The 17,797-nt window shown below is 40.0% G+C and overlaps 1 protein-coding gene across 1 annotated transcript in view; it reads right to left on the bottom strand.

The window, feature by feature from the left end:
• The window catches only part of STAB2 (stabilin 2), a 175,342-nt gene that overhangs the window by 142,863 nt on the left and 14,682 nt on the right, over nt 1–17,797 (bottom strand). The window contains 2 exon segments of the mRNA XM_017895335.1: nt 4,911–4,980; nt 6,474–6,559. Coding sequence (XP_017750824.1) covers nt 4,911–4,980; nt 6,474–6,559 — 156 coding nt within the window.

Raw genomic sequence — 17,797 nt, 5'->3', positions numbered from 1 at the left:
CCTTGTCATTAAGATTGCCCTCCTGGCTGTGTGGTCTTGGCCCAAGGCCCTGGCATGAGCCTCTCCCTTCATGCCATCTTCCACTACAGCCTCTATACTGGATTAACTGCCAGGCACTGGCAGCTTTTGGAAGCCTCTGACGCTGCATTGCAGGCTGCCAGCTGCTGCCAGGAACATGTCCTTGGGAAGGAGACGTGAGTGGCAGAGGGTTTCCCAGATGATCATTGAAAGAACGCTTGGTACTTGTTAACCAGTCTCAGTAAATCTCTAGAGACACATAAAACTTGGATGGTATAACTTTAAAGTGGTGAAAGCCATGGTCATGCTGGTCAGAGGGATGGTATGCACAGCCTCCTGTGACGTGCCCCATAGCAAAGTAAGCTGCTCCCTCTTCTCTGCTCCCAAAGGATCTTGTCTGGGCTGTACACACTGCATCATCACAGTCGTTACCCACATTTTCAGCTCCTTGGGACTGGGCACCTAATCTCATCACTCTTAGGATCTACATCACCTGTCTGGTGTGTAATGTATGATGGACACTCACCAGAGGCAGACTGGGGCAGCGCTTGGGGGCCCAGGCTCTGGAGTCACACACATGGGGTCAAATCCTGCCTCTGCCCCCATAATAGCTGCATGGCCTTCAGCAACCCTCTCTGCTTCTTCATACGTAAAAGGAGAACCCCCACCTCCTTTGGAGAGTTGTAGTGAGGATCCAAAGAAACCCCTCTGCACATGGTCTGACACACAGGAGGTGCTTAGCAAATACGAGTGACTCTTCTTAACAGTACATGGTTGTGGGATTGATTTGGGGATCATGTTAGAGAAAACGGGCTTTGCAATCTGGCTAGCTGGAAAGGAGGCACTGAGCAGGCTGGGGTACTGGCAGCAGAGATGAAAACCTTTGGCTGCTGCAGCTCGAAATCATCTCTAAACCAACGAGCAGTCTAGGAGGAGAGTGCTCCCACAGAAGATTACAGACAGTGTTAAAAATAAACTGCACCTAATAGAGCTGTCCTACTTCCAGGCAGAATGGCCACCTCCCCGGACCAACGTCTCGTTGGATGATACAACACTGGCACCCAGTGGATGCCTGGATGAAAAGGTTTGCAGTCTTCATAGTCCTTGTCAGTGGGAAACAACCAGCCATTGCTGAGTCATTCATCCATCCATTCATTCATCAGTGACTTGCTTGCTGTTGGATTATTTTTGTCCTCACTTAATACTTACTTCCATTGATTGAGTGCTTGTGACATAATACTAGGAGCTTTACTATGTTGTCAGTCTCATGAAATTGATGTTATTATTCCTGTTTTATAGATGAGAAAGGCTTAGGGGATTTAAATAGCTTGCCCTTGGTCACACACCAAGTAGGGTCTGTTTCAAACTACGGTCAGACTGAGTTTAAAGCCTGTTCTCTTAATTGTTACATCCTAGAGCTATGGTATTTAATTTGGTAGCCACAAGCCACATGTGCCTATTTAAATTTGAATTAAGTGATATTTAGTGCAATTTGAATTTTAACTCCTTAGTTGCACTAGCCCCATTTCAGGTGCTCAATGGTCACATGTGGCTAGTGGCTACTGTATGGGACAGTGCAAACAGACAATATTTCTATCATCACAGAAAGTTCCATTGGAATCCACAGCTTGGAAGTTTTTCTCTTGGGTCTCAGTTTAAGTTTCCAGTTTTCTTATCTAAAAATTTAGGTGTTGAAACCATCTTTCTCCCTTTCACTTGCCCTTTCTTCATGACACCAAGTGTGAAGGGAGGATCCTTCCTTTATTTGGAAATGTTGGGAATTTCCCTGTGCGTCTCTGCTGAACGGTAACCAATGCCAGTGTCTTGGAGATAACATGGGTCTTCTTCCTCATTTGTCATCTCCAGACAATTTACTAGGCTTTCTTGGGATCTAAGCAACGCTGGATGCTTTCTTTACTCCTTCCCATTTCAATATATATTTAGCATATGTGATTTAAATTCTTAAATGGCAGGGAAGGGTAAATTTGGGAGCAGACAGGCTATTTCTATACAGTTGACTGATTACATTTTAGTCGCTGTCCTTTAATGTAATGTTTAACTTTAAAAACACATGGGATACCAATATCCATTGTTTTTTGGGTTTATTTATTTATTTATTTGAGATGGAGTCTTGCTCTGTCACCCAGGCTGGAGTGCAGTGGTGCGATCTCAGCTCACTGCAACTTCCGACTCCCAGGTTCAAGTGATTCTCCTGCCTCAGCCTTGCAAGTAGTTGGGACTACAGGCCTGCGCCACCACACATAGCTAATTTTTGTATTTTTAGTAGAGATGGGGTTTCACTGTGTTGGCCAGGCTGGTCTCAAACTCCTGACCTCAACGGATCCAGACTTAGCCTCCCAAAGTGCTGGGATTACAGGTGTGAGCCACTGAGCCCAGCCCCAATATCTGTTTTAAATTTGCTTTTGCTAACAGCCTTGTGAAATAATCTCTATAGAATGGTGGGTGAAGAAACACCTATGATTAAGGGATGCTAGGGAATAATAATCATAACATTTATTATGCACTTATTATCCCATTAAATTCTCTCTAAAAGAGGCAATATTAGATAGCATGCTTCATAAAGTCTCCATGATTAGCAGTCCTGGAGCTGAAACCTTGTCTGAGTCTAAAGCCTGGGTTCTAAAACCATGCTTCTGGGTCAGGAGAACATCACTGGAGCAAACTAGATAATTCATTCATTGATTCATCTAGTCATATACTCAGTCACTCATTTATTCATCCAACAACAGTGTAGTGAATGTCTACCAGGCAGGCAGCAGGTAGAAGGTACTGGAAATAAAGATACCACAGCACCTGCCTAAGAGGACCTTATGGATTAGAATAAGGCAATGCCTCTGCAATTGCGGATAAAATTTATTACAGAGTTTGCAAACTTATGGGGGTGGGATGTGTTGTGTGTGCATAGGTTTCCTTGCCAAAAATATTTGAATTGAAGCAGTGTCTACTGAGTTTAATTTTCTATGAAAGTCAGAGCCCAAGTGGTGTTGGCAAAAAGCTACCCACATCTTTTTGGGAGATGTGGATCTAGCAGACACTGTTTCTACCATACCCACATTCTTTAGACCTTAATGACTGCGATTGTGAGCCTTCCAGCTAACTTCCAGGATCCACAGCTCTTAGCCTGAGGGTTTTGTGTGAACCTGAGGATGGGCACTCTGCCTGGGTGCTCCCTAGACACTCTAAGTGGCAGGGAGTGAAAAACTCTCCCCACTTGACTATGTGTATTGATTCCCTGTCGCTGCTGTAACACATTGCCACACACTTAGTGTCTTAAAACAACACAAAGTTATTGTCTTACATTTCTGAAGATAAGAAATCCAAAATCACCATGCTAAAATCAAGGTATTGGCAGTGTTGTGCTCCTTTTTGGAGACTCTGGGGAGAATATGTTTCCTTGTCTTTTCCAGCCTCAAGAGGCCATCCACATTCCTTGGCTCATGGCTTTTCCTTCCTCAAAGCCAGAAATTGGCGGATCAAGTCTTTCTCACATCTCGTAACTCTGACACTCCTCTTCTGTCTCCCTTCTCCATCCTTAAGGACCCTTGTGATTAACACTGGGCCTTCCCAGATAACCCAGGATAATCTCTTATCTTAAGGTCAGCTGATTAGCAATCTTAATTCTATTTGTTACCTTATGTTTGCCATGTAAGGTACCATATTCACAGGTGGTAGTGATTTGGATGTGGACATTTCAGGGAGCCATTATTCTGCCCACTGCACTATGGCTCCTTCTCCCCTTGGGTGAGATGACTGAGCTGTGTGTTCTGCACCGACCCCCAGAGCTCCCTGGGGCATCAGGCTCCAGTGGTCCACAGTGGCACTTGGCTTAATAACGTCCTGTTTATTTTCCCCACATTATTTCCTCACATCCTCATGTTTCCTGGGATCACCATTCAAATAAACTATTTGTTACTCGAATCTCTATCTCGAGTCTACTTCTGGACGCAGCCAAAAATAAGAGAGTGAACAAGCCAGTCTCAAGTTTGTTTCTTTAATTTGGAGCAACAATCTCTGACCACCTTAGGGAATTATTTGTGAACTCCCAAAAGGAAGGGAACCATTAGAATTAGGTGGGGCCCACAGTATAATTGGAAGTCTATGGATCTATGCTGAGACCAGGATCTAGCAAGAGCCCAGAGAAAAGTTGGGCAGTCAAGGAACAGTTAACAGTGGAATCCTAGAGCCTGGGGAGAGGGAGTCATAAAGATGGCTGGAAGCATTTCTGGGGAGTAGCTGACTGCACATGCCAGGGCTGAGAACCTCAGGAAACACTGTCTCTGTTTTCAACGACTGCATTTAACAGTTTTGTTGTCAACTTTTTGTTTTCCCTATGTAGACTTGGTTACACATGTTAAAGTGAACTAATCATGGCTTGATAAGGACTCTGTACTTCTACATTTGAGTCCTTGTGGATGAACTGCAACCTAGCTTAATAGATAGACAAGACTGAAAACCTAACTTAGGAGTATATGCCTGTAACAATAGCCGAGTCTTGGCCAATCCCAGCGGCTGTACTTCGATCATTCATATACTGCTGAGTGTTCAAATTATGTTCAAATAAGGCAAATGCCGAGCTGTAACCAATCCAGCATTTCTGTACCTCACTTCCGATTTCTGCACGTCATTTCCTGTTTTTTGTCTATAAATCTTCCATCACACGGCTTCACTGAGTCTCTGTGAATCTGGTGTGATTCTGGGGACTGCCTGATTCACGAATTGTTCATTGCCCAATTAAACTCCTTTAAATTTAATTCTGCTGAAGTTTCTTTTTTATCACACATAACTATTCAGTGTTCTCTCCTCAAGGAGTAATCTTTCCCGTGGACTGTCAACCCTTAAAAATGTGGTGATTACACAGAAATCAGACATACCTGCTGAACAGCTGGGTCCAAATAAGTTGTCATCAGCACAGGTTTCACAGGCTGTTCCACCAAACCCTTCCTGCAAAACACCCCAGGTGGTTGACATTAGACTCAAGGGGACCCATGGTACCAGGAAGGCCTTGGATTTCCAACTCAGCATTTGTTTCTCAAGTATATTTTCCCTCTGTGCCTTTCCCGGAGCTTCTTCTTTCTGTTTATTTGTGTTATCATTGCATACATTAATCCCTGTGTCATTTTGTACTAAGGGTCTGAAGCTCTGCAGGAGAAAGCTGCTTTGTCAGTCCCAAGATATAAATAGATAGCAAGTGCTAGCAGCCATATCCCGACTTCGCCCAAGAGTGAAAGGAAAATGCTTTCAGTTTTGGTTTTTTTTTTTTGAGACTGAGTCTTGCTCTGTCACCCAGGCTGAAGTGCAGTGGTACGATCTCGGTTCACTGCAACCTCCGCCTCCAAGGTTCTCCTGCTTCAGCCTCCTGAGTAGCTGGGATTACAGGTGCACACCACCACATCTGGATAATTTTTGTATTTTCAGTAGAGACAGGTTTCACCATGTTGGCTAGGCTGGTGTCGAACTCCTAGCCTCAAGTGATCCACCCACCTCAGCCTCCCAGAGTACTGGGATTACAGGCGTAAGCCACCTGCCCGACCTCAGTTTTGCATTTCTGAAGACAGTTGAGCTCAATCTTTTTCAGAAGGATTTCCTTGTATTTAAATCCCCTAGGGCTTGAAACTTGCAAAAAGTCAGGTTCATGAGATAACGAAGAAAGTCTTAAACTGGTAAAAGAAAATCTTGAACTAGTAAACCTAAGGGTTCACAAAGGATGCAGAGGATAGCACCGTAAGGGTCGTCTGCTAATAGTGATTATTAATATTAACAATGACAGCAATTTCTATAGTCCTGTATAGTGTCATAAAGTATTTTCACATATATGGCCTTATTTTACTTTTTCAACAGATGTTCAAATGTTATTACAAAGATACTGTTTCAAACTTTTTTTTTGGAGGGGGGCGCAGAGTCTTGCTCTTGTTACCCAGACTGGAGTGCAATGGCACAATCTCAGCTCACTGCAACCTCCGCCTCGCGGGTTCAACTGATCCTCCTGTCTCAGCCTCCCAAGTAGCTGGGATTACAGGCACTGGCCATCATGCCCAGCTAATTTTTGTGTTTTAAGTAGAGATGAAGTTCCACCATGCTGGCCAGGATGGTCTCCATCTCCTGACCTCGTGATCCGCCCCCCTCGGCCTCCTAAAGTGCTGGGATTCCAGGCATGACCCACCACGCCCGGCCTGAAACCCATTTATGCAAGTGGATATGCTTAAGACTGAGCAGTAATTGACTCTCCTAAAGGCCCCCAGGCTCTAAATGGTCATTTTGTTGCAAATGGCACACTTTAAAAAAATTAATACTTCTACCTCTTAGGAACTTCGCTGTATATGTGTGTGTGCACGTGTGTGTGTGTGTGTGTGTGTGTGTGTGTATTTAAGGAGGATCAACAGGTAAGAAGATGGGGAGCAGAATCCAGGAAAGGAAGAACACATTTTCAAACTTACTTGGCAGGAGCAGGTTCCGTTTCCTTCCATGCCTTCAGCACAACTGCCCCTGCCATTGCAGGGTGACCCCGCTCCGCCTGGGCACTCTAGGGAATCAAACAGCTCAGATGTATTCATTCGTGACTGCACACAAGCATTCTGCAATGATGCGCTTAAGCACCTACTAAGTGTGCTAGTTGCTAGGGATAAGAAATACTTGCAGAACCTGTTGGCGTCATCTAGGGTTTTACAGAAGAGGCAGGAGTATACACAGGTGAACTGCAATGTGGTCACGAGCTGCATTAGAAAGTATCCACTGTCTACCATTTCTTGAGCGTTTGCTATACACTTCACAATGATCTAATTAGATCATTCCTATTGCAACCTTCAGGGGTGGTTGCTATTGGTGCTGGTTAGCAGATGAAAAGACAATTTCAGAGAGGTTGCATATACTCACCCAAGGTCTCACAGTTTATAAGTTGCAAAGCTGGGACTTTAAGCTCAGACCTTAGCATGACTAAGGCCAGGCCTCTTCATAGATGTGCTAGAAAGGGTATTGAGAGAGTCCAGAGACGGGAGGTATTGATGCTGCCTTAGGGAGTCTGAGAGACATCCCTGAAGAGGAGTTATTTAAATGGCGCTTTTGAAGGTGCAGTAGGAGTTGGCTATGCTTAAAAGGAAAGGATGTTTCAGGAAGAGGCAATAGCAAGTACAAGGTCTTGGAATTGTGAAAGGGCATGACCTGTTCTGGGAATGATCAAGTTTGGTGGGGCTGGGACTTGGGAGCTGGGTGTGAGAGTTGTGGGGGGCTGATGAGGTAAAATAGGACAGCTGGGGACAATTAATGAAGTGCCTAGTATGGTAAGCAAAGGAATTTAGATTTTACTCAGAAGCTGATTCCTGACATGCATAAATACTTCTGTGATATTCTAGATCTGAATTGGAGCTTTTATGGCTATTTATTAGAGGACATTCACTAAACATTCAGGGAATACCCTAATATGTGCCAAGCATTATATTCCATGTTGGGGCAGGGGGACATTTAGCTAGAAAGCCACATATTACAATGCCCAGAATCAAATAGAGAATTAAAAATTATGGTAAGTGACTGAAGTTTAAGGCACTATTGTGATGAAGATGAAAATAAATTCTATTTCTTTTTATACTTGCTGTTGTTCTCCACTTTGAGTGCTGAGGTGACATGGATTTATTGCCAATTTGGATGAGATCTGACTGTTTAAATAAGAAATCTGGACCTGCAAGCACCAAGCAGAAACCATGCAATGACCATGAAATGTGTCTGTGTGAATGAGGCAAGATGAAATGTTATCTCACATTTAAGTTAGCAAGGTAAGTGCCTTCCAACAAGACAGGAAGTTCTAGATAATTGTATTAATCCATTCTTATGCTGCTAATAAAGATATGCCTGAGACCGAATAATTTGTAAAGGAAAGAGATTTAATGGACTCACTGTTCCACATGGCTGGGGAGGCCTCACAATTATGGCAGAAGACAAAGAAAGAACAAAGTGACGTCTTACATGGCAGCAGGCAAGAGGGCATGTGCAGGGGAACTCCTCTTTATAAAACCATCAGATGTCGTGAGACTTATTCATGATCATGAGAACAGCATGGGAAAGGCCTGCCCCCATGATTCAATTACCTCCCACTGGGTCCCTCCCATGACACGTGAGAATTATTACAATTCAAGGTGAGATTGGGTGGGGACACAGAGCCAAGCTATATCAATAATAATAAAGGATGCATTTGTTTACAACTCATAGCAATCCCCTGAAGTTAAATCTTATTTTTAGCCATACTTTCTAGATGAGGAAACAGGCAGAGTGGTTAACTGACTTGGCCAAAGTCACCCAGTTGGCAAGGGGTAATGATAGACACACTTACCCTTCCTCTACTGAAGTGACCACCTTCCTGCTGTCCCTTCCCTCCCATCCCCATCCCATAAGACCTTTGCCATAAACTTTCCTGTGCCACAGCTCATTCTGCCACATATCTTCCCTGTGGCATGTGAAATCAGCATCCATGGAAAATAAAAATGCATTTGTCTTAGTTGATTCAGGTTGCTATAACAAAATGCCTTAGACTGGGTGGCTTATAAACAACAGAAGTGTATTTCTCACAGTCCTGGAGGCTGGGAAGTCCAATATCAAGGTGCTGGCAGATTCTGTGTCTGGTGAGGGCCTGTTTCCTGGTTCATAGATGGTGACTTCTCACTGTATCTTCACTTGGCGGAAGGGGCGAGGGAGCTCTCTGGGATCTAATCCCATCCATAAGGGCTCTGTTCTTATGACCTAATCACCTCCCAAAGACTTTACCTTTTAATATAATCACATTAGGGATTAGGTATGAACATACGAATTTTGGGGAGACACAAACATTCAGACCATAGCAGCAGTTCTTGAAGAAAGAGACTTCTAAGCACTAAGAGAGGCAGCTCTCTGAAAGAGACCCTGGGGACTCCCTTAAGTTACTAGGCTAGTTCTTTAGAAGAAAATTCATAATGTGCAGGTACTATAGAGGTGGGAGTCATATCCCTCTGTAGATGATTTTCTGTCTGGCTCCTTCCGATTCCTTCCTGCATCCAGAATATTAGCAAACTACACAGTCTAAATTGCCCATTTTGATCTGTGGTATTTCCACAGCAGTGGCAGAGCCAGGTTCAAAACCTGGAAAGATGCTCCACTCTACTGCACCATTTATGACTAACATCCACCATTAACAGGCAGGTATGCACCCCAGGACAACAGCTCAGGTAACAGGCATGTTTGTGGGGCAAGGGAAGGGGAAGACATACTGATGGGTAGCTAATATTCATAAGTACTCAAAAAGCAAGACATTGGTTTGGGTTGCTCTCACCAACTAGGCTAGTAGTGGCATGAAATGCGATGGTGCCATGGGAGGAGCTGGGACATTGCAGTCAGAATGTTCTGGGTTCGAATCCCAGCTAAACTCTTTGCTTGCAACCCTTTGCTTTTGGCAAAGTCCATGCCTGGCTCTGAGATTCAGTTCAGGTGTATGTGGGGACAATACTGTCTTCTAGGCAGGTTGTTGTAGGGACTGGAAATATTAGGTGCTTAATGAATGATAGTTGCTATTATTCAGAGTGGATCTTCTTGAGTTTTTGTTTTTTCAGACTGGTACTGTAACAGTTAAAACACTCAGGAAATAAATTACTGGTACTTGTTTGAATCAGACCATCTAAGATCTTGGATATTTACAAGTGAGCATACAGACTTGGTTCCTATTTCCATGATCCTACCAGTCTAGTGAGGAGAGAGTTGCAGATTAAACAGATACTCAGGTAATACTGATTCATGGACTGGACTAAGGGTTGTCAGGGGAAGAGATCTAGAGCTCTCATCACTTCACCTACTCGATCTTACTTACCAATAGTTACCAAAAATAATTTAATTCTAAACAGCCCAGTTGGTTTAGATCTGATCTCAACAGATGGCAAAAGCTAGATCACTAAGAAAGGGCCCTGTTAAAGGTTTTGGTCTTTGTCTTAGAATGAGCAGCAGGAGGTGAGGATGTAGAGGAAGGGAGAGAGCTGAATCAAGCAGGGACCAGGTAAACACTTGGGAGCCAATCTGAAAAGCAACTGAGCCATTTGAGTTCACTCACATTGTTGGGGAAAGGGTGCTAAGAGAGCATCTTCATAAATCGTTCACCATCAAATAGTTCTTCTCCTGTGTGCTTTTTATAGGAGGCCCTTCTTGAGCTGAGATGGTGTTTTGTGAGCCAGGGCCAGCCCTGTGCAGAGCTAGGAAGGTAGTGACAGCTCCCAACTATTTCCCTCTCTTGTTCTCTGTACCTCTCTCCAGAAATGGGTGTACAAGATGCTGTCTGGGTGACACCCAGTTTGCTTTCTGGGCTTGCTCAGAGCAACACAGGTCCTCCTGCAGCCTGAGACTCATCAATCAGTGCCACCTTGCAGAAATGTCCTCCCAGGTATTTTTACATTTTCAGGCAATGATGCCTAAATCCCAGTCTCCCAAACTCACATTCCACTGAATCTGTTCCTCCAAGCATGGAACCAACTTATCTCCCCATCGTGCACTCTTTCCATGTAGCCAAATAGACTATTCCACACTCTTCTAGACATGCCTTTCTCTCCATACCTTACCTGTACTTTTCCCACCTTCAAAGACCCTTTCCCTGACCCTGCCTCTGAGGCAGATTTGACTTCCATCCTCGGGGTGCCTGTTCCACTCAGCTCATTCCTATTATAACACACGTGGCAGAACATGGGGCAGAGTCATTTCTTGAGAATATAACCATGCTCTAGGCTACGCTGATCAGAGAGGAATTGGGGAGCTTCCCCAATTCCAGTTCCCAAGAGTGTGACCTTGTGTTTAGGAAGTCTGGACATTCTTTTTCCTTAAGGACAGTTAATATACCTTTCTTTTAAAAAATTTAGGCAGGTGTTTCTCTAAGGGTGATTCACTGGACCAGGTGTTTGGAATCCCTTGGGAGTGGAGAACTTTTTACAAAGGCAAATTTCCAAGGCCCTCCTCATTAGGTATGTGATACAGTTTGGCTGTGTCCCCACCTAAAATCTCATCTTGAATTATAATCCTCATGTATCAAGGGCTGGACCAGGTGGAAGTAATTGGATCATGTGGCAGTTTCCCCATGCTGTTCTCATGATAGTGAGTGAGTCTCACGAGACCTGATGGCTTTATAACTGTCTGGCATTTCCCCTGCTTGCTCTTACTCTGTCCTGCCACCCTGTGAAGAGGTGCCTGCTTCTCCTTTGCCTTCCACCATGATTGTAAGTTTCCTGTGGCCTCCCCAGCAATGCAGAACTGTGAACCAATTAAACTTCTTTCCTTTATAGATCACCCAGCCTTGTGTATTTCTTCACAGCAATGTGAGAATGGACTAATACTGTATGCGAGCCATGAACAAGCACCTCTTAGATCTCCAACTTCAGAAGCATAATTACCTTGAAATCTACTATTTTTTCATGAGACTACACTTCTCATGACTCCTTCCAGCCCATGACTGAGCATGGTAGAGACGCCAGGGCAGGCCCACTCCTTTAAGATGCAGGCTTTCTCTGCTGGGTGATTTTGGCTAGAGGACTCCTCATCAGCTTTACCAAATTTTCTTAGACCTACATATAGTCTATAGCTTTTCCAACTAACCTTCCTTGACTCCCTCTCTTGTTCACAAGGGTCAGACCTGCATTGCTTTCTCCCTCTGCTTCTCCTGGCTTTCTTCTCATTTTTTTCATCACACATGTTTCTTCTAAGTAATCTCTTGCATCTCTAGCCCTGTCTGGCATCTCCCTTTTGGAAGCCCTGGACTAATATGCCAGGGCATAGAGAGCCTTTGTGCACATTATAAAAAGTCTTCCCTATTCTCACTGCTCTTGTGGATATATCCCCACAGACACTAGGCTTGGAAAGCAGATGAAACTAAAATAAATTGAAGGTGCCCCTTCCTTTTGGTATACCAGGCCCACACTAGAGTGTATGGTTTGGCAAGCTGAAAATGGGCTGAATTTCAGTCCAATTTCATCCACTTGGGCAATAAGAACCTGTTACAATTTTAGGCAAAACCCGACACTTAACACATACCAAATAGAGATTCCCTGGTGTAAGACTCAGGAAAGTACATTTTAACAGGCATGGCAGGTAATTCTACTACACATTAATATTTGAGAACCACTGGGTATGCTGGACAAATTTATGTAGATTGTCCTAAACAGAGAGGAAGTGAAGATTTTTATGCCTAGCAGGCTGATGGGAAGCAATGCCTATGAGTTGATGTGCCTTTGCATGGCATGGTTGTGTGGTGTATCAGCTGGACACTAGGCAATGTTTCTGGTGCTTCAGAAAGGTTCTGATGTGGATGAACTTAGTAAGAAGAAAGTTCCTGAACACTTAACTGGAACATGACTTCCTTCAGAAAAGCCTGTAGCACTGGGCAGCTGGTGGAAAGCCAGTGCTATTCATGGGGAGATTTTGTACACTAACTTAAAGCCACTTTGACTAATCAGCAGTTAGGTTATTTTGGTAAAAAGGTGTGGCCTCCAGTGGTTACAGGTCAACAGGAAACTTAGCTCCTAAATTGTACCATCAAGTATGTTGCAATGAAAGAAAATTCTGTAAACTTCTTATCTACCAGGCACTAAAATTCATATTATTTCTTCTTAAAATTCTCAAAGAGCTCCACTCTATGCCTTCAGGCCATCTGTCAATGGCAACAAAGTTCTAACACAGGGTACTCCTCAAAGTGGACACAGAACAAAGTTCAAGAATTTTTTAAAGTACAAGAATAAGAAGCACCCAACAAAGTAATATTTGCAATGTCTGATTTCAATAAAAATTTACTAGGCATAAATAATGAGGGAAAAAACCAGTTAATTGAAACCAACCCAGAGATCACTATATGATATTATTGGTAGACAAAGATTTAGAAATAGTTACTATAACTGTATTCTATATATTCAAGAAGGTAGAGAAATAAGCAAGTTAAAGAAGATATAAACAAAACCAAATTGAACTTCTACCAATGAAAATACAACATCTGAAATAAAAATACAAGATATAGAATTAACAGCAGTTTAAAGACTGAGAAATAAAAGATTAGTGAACTTAAAGACAAGCAATATTAACTATACAAAATGAAGCATGGAGAGAAAAGAGACTGAAAGATAATGAGCAGAGCATCAGTGAGTTGTGGGACAACTTCAAACATTTTAATATATGTATAACTGGAATCTCTGAAAAGGAGGAAGGGAGAAAATGTATTTGAAAAAAATGTGGTCAAAATTTCCAAATTTGATGAAAACTATAAACCCACAGATCCAAGAGCTCAAAGAATACCTAGCACAAACAATATGAAGAAAACTACACACTATAATAAAATACCTTAGAACCAGTGATAAAGAGTAAATTAAAAGCAGCCAAAGGGAAAAAGGATTTATTATGCTGAGAGGAACAAAGATAACAATGACAACAGATCTTGTTAGAAACAATGTAAGTGAAAAGACAGTGAAACAACATCCTTAAAGTACCAAAACCAAAAATTTGTCAACTTAAAATTCTATATCCAACAACAATGTTTTTCAAAAACAAAGGCAAAATAAGGACTTTTTCAGACATACGAAAGGTGTAAGAATTTATCACTAGATATCCTGCACTACAAGAAATGTTAAAGAAAATTGGTCAGGAAGAAAGAAAATAATACCAGATGTAAATCTGTATCCACATAAAAGAATTAAGAATGTTGGACATTGTCATTATGTGCTTAAATGTAAAATATATTTTTTCGATATTTTAAATCATTTAAAGGATGGTTCGTTTGTTTAAGGAAAAATTGGTAACAATATAATGTGGGGCTTCTAACATATATAGAAGTAAAATACATAACAACAATAGCACCAAGGATAGGAGTGTAGAAATAGAAGTATATTGTTTTAAGATTCTTGTGCATAGAGTGGTGTAATATCACTTAAAGGTAGACTGTGTTAAGTTAAAGATTTATTCCATAAACCTTAAAGGAAACATTTAAAAAATTGCCAAAAATAAAAAGTGTAGCTAGTAAGCCAACAAAGGAGATAAAAGAGGATCATAAAAAAGAATTAATTAATACAAAAGAAGACAAACAAAGAGGGCAAAAGGAACAAAGAACAGATGGAACAAACAGAAAATAAATAGTAAGATGATGGATGTAAACCTAACACATTAAATATAAATGGTCTAAACAACCTTAATTAAAAGACATGGGCTGTCATATTAGTTGAAAGGGCAATAACTAACTATATGTTGCCTACAAGAGACCCTAACTATATGCTGCCTACAAAATTGTATATTTTAAATATACAATTATGTTAAAGGTAAAGGGAGAAAAAAAGCACACTAACATTAGTCAAAAGAAAGCTGAAGTAACTCATATTAATATTAGATGAAGTAGATTTCAAGTTAACATATTTTTACCAGGGATAAAGAAGTTCATTTCATAATGTTAATGGAATCAATTCATCAATAGAACATAAACCATAAATACGTATTGACCTAATAAGAGATTTTCAAAGTACGTGAAACAAAAACTCATTGAACTGCAAGGAGAAATAGGTAAATATACAGTTACAGTAGAGATTTCAGTACCTCTCTCAATAACCAATAGAACAAGTAGTCTTAAAATTAAGAATATTGAATCATATTTCCCTTAAAAGTAAAAATAAATAATTATTAAGTATAGAAAAGACTTGAACAGCATTATTAATCAATTTGACCTAATTGACATTTACAGAATACTCCATCTAACAGTGGCAGAATACACCTATTTTTCAAGAGCACATGAAACAGTTGCAAAGATAGGAGATATTGTAGGTCATAAAACAAGTCTTAATAAATTTAAATGGATTCAAATAATATATGTGTCCTGTCCACAATATAATTAAATGATACATTTCCTTCTAAGCATGGTATTAGCTTAATCTCACAAATTTGATATCTTAATTTGGATTCACTGAATAAAAGAAACATATTTGGAAACAATAGCAGGAATATATCTTAAAATTATTCTATTTGGAAGTAAAATATTATACTTAAAAGTAACCGATTTCAAAGAAAAAATCAAGATGGAAATTAAAATTATTTTGAACTGAATAAAATTGAAACACAATGTATCAACATTTATGAGATGCATTTAAAGCAATGCTTAGAAGGAAATTTATTGCACTAAATAAGTATCATATGAGAAAAGAAGATAGTTTTAAAATAATGACCCAAACTTACAACTTAAGGTAAAGAAGTTAGAAAAATAATAGCAAATGAAACCCAAGCAAGCACAAGATAGGAGGTATAAAGTGCAGTGGCCAATGAAATAAAAATTAGAAAAGCAATAGAGTAAATAAACGAAACCAAAAGCTGGTCAATGAAATGGATGAATTTACAGCCAGACTAATCAGAAAAAAAAGAAAGATGAAAATTACCAATCACAGAAATGAGAGAAGGGACATCACTACAAATCTTGTAGACATTAAAGGGATAATAAATGAATATTATGAACAAGTTTATGCCAATAAATTTGAGAATGTAGATAAAAATGGACAAATTTATTGAAAGGAAAAAACTAGGAAAGCTCACTCAAAGGAAATAGATAACCTTAATGTTCTTATATCCAAGAAGTTGAATTTAAAATTAAAATCCTTTACACAAACAAAATTCCATGCCAAATGGCTTTGTTTGTGAATACTATCTCACATGTAAGGAAGAAATTATATCAGTCTTACAAAAACTCTTCTAGGTAATTGAAGAAGAGGGAATATATCTCAGTTCACTCAATATAGGGAGCATTATTATCCTGATTCCAAAACCAAATACATAACAAGAAGACTATATACCAACATCCCCAATGAGTACAGATACAAAATTTTTAAGCAACGTTATAGCAACCTGACCCTAGCAATATACAAAACTGATAAATACATCATAGTCAGTGCAGTAAGGTTAAAAAATGATATAAAATGAATGCAGATTAGAAATAAATAAATAAAATTGTCTTTATTCACAGGCAACATTACTGTCTATGGAGAAAATTCCAAAGTATCTCCAGAAAGTTATTAGAACTAACACATCAATTTAGTAATTTCTCAGTATATGAGGTCATTATACAAAATCAACTCTATTTCCATAAACTAGCAATTAACAATTAGAGATTGAAATTTCAAAAAACTGTTAGAAGTAGTACCAAAAGTCATGAAGAACTTAGGTGCGAATCTGATAAAAATTCTGCAAAATTTGTAAGCTGAAATTTATAGAACAGTGATAAACAAAATAAAAGAAGCCCTAAGTAAATGGAGAGCTACACTGTCATTATGAATAAGAGAATCAATATTTTTAGGTGTCAGTTCTCCCTAAATGCATCTATAGATTTAATGAAATTCCAATTAAAATCTTACGAGGACTTTTTTTGTTGTTAGAAATTGACAAATTGATCCTAAACTTGAATGGAAAAGCAAAGGTACTAGAATAAGCAAAATAATTTTGAAAAAGGTCAAGTTGGACTTACACTACTTCATTTTAAGGCTTACTGCAACATTATAGTAATCAAGACAGTGTGGTATTCATGGAAGGATAGACATATAGATCAGTGGAACAGAATAGAGCGTCCAGAAATAGACCTGTACATAGACAATGAATTAATTTTCTACAATGGTCCAAAGGCAATTTGATGAGGAGAGGATCATCTTTTCAAGAAATGTTGCTGGAGCTTTTGAAATTATCTATATGCAAAGAAATGAATCTTGATCCATACTACAAACAATATACAGGAACTAACTTGGAATAGATGATAGATCTAAATGTAAAGCCTAAAACTACAAAGTTTTGGGAAGAAAATATAGAAAAAAATCTTCGTGATATAAGGTTGGTCAAAGATTTCTTGATATGATACATGAAGCAGTATCTATAAAGGCATGATATATTTAAACCTCATCAAAATTAAGAATGTTTTCTCTTCAAAAGGCAATGTTACGAGACTTGAAAGACAAGACACAGACTGGGAAGAAGTATTTACGAAGCACACATCTAATATCTTAAATACTTAAAGAACTCTCAAAACTCAGTAATAAGAATACAAACTACCCGAAAAATATATGAATAGCAAATAAGCACATGAAAAATGCAAATTAAAATGGGTTACAATGCAAGTCCACTATACATCCATTAGAATGGCTAAAAAAATCTGATTATAGCAATTGCTAGCAAGGATGCCAAACAACTGGAATCCTCATACATTGCTGATAGAAATGAAAAATAATGTAGATCCTTTGGAAAACAGTTTGGCAGTTTCTAATAAAGTTGAACATATTTTTACTCTACAATCCAGGACAACCACTCCTAGGTATTTACCAAAATGAAATGAAAACTTACATTCACCCCAAAACCTGTGTGTGAACGTCCATAGTGGCTTTGTTTTTAATTGCCCCAAACTGGAAACAAACTCAGATGTCTTTCAGTTAGTGAATAGCTTAACAAACTGGGTCTAGCCACAGAATGGAGTACTGTAAAGGATTATAAAGGAATGAAACTTGATACAGGTAATGACATGGATGAATCTCGTATTCATTGTGCCAAGTGACAGAAACGAGACTCAAAAAGGTACATACTGGGTACATACTGAATGATTCCAATTATATGACATAAAGGCAAAATTATAGGCACAGAAAACAGGTTAGTATTTTCCAGGGATTGAGAGTTGAGGGGGGGCTTGGCAACACAGAATTTGGGGGGGATATGAAACTGTTCCCTATCTTAATTGTGGTGGTTGCCACACAACTCTTCAGGTTTGTCAAAGCTTGAATAG

The sequence above is a fragment of the Rhinopithecus bieti genome, unplaced genomic scaffold (assembly GCF_001698545.2).
Source record: "Rhinopithecus bieti isolate Rb0 unplaced genomic scaffold, ASM169854v2 scaffold_24306, whole genome shotgun sequence".
NCBI classification, from domain to species: Eukaryota; Metazoa; Chordata; class Mammalia; order Primates; family Cercopithecidae; genus Rhinopithecus; species Rhinopithecus bieti.
This window is presented reverse-complemented; position numbering and strand designations above follow the sequence as displayed.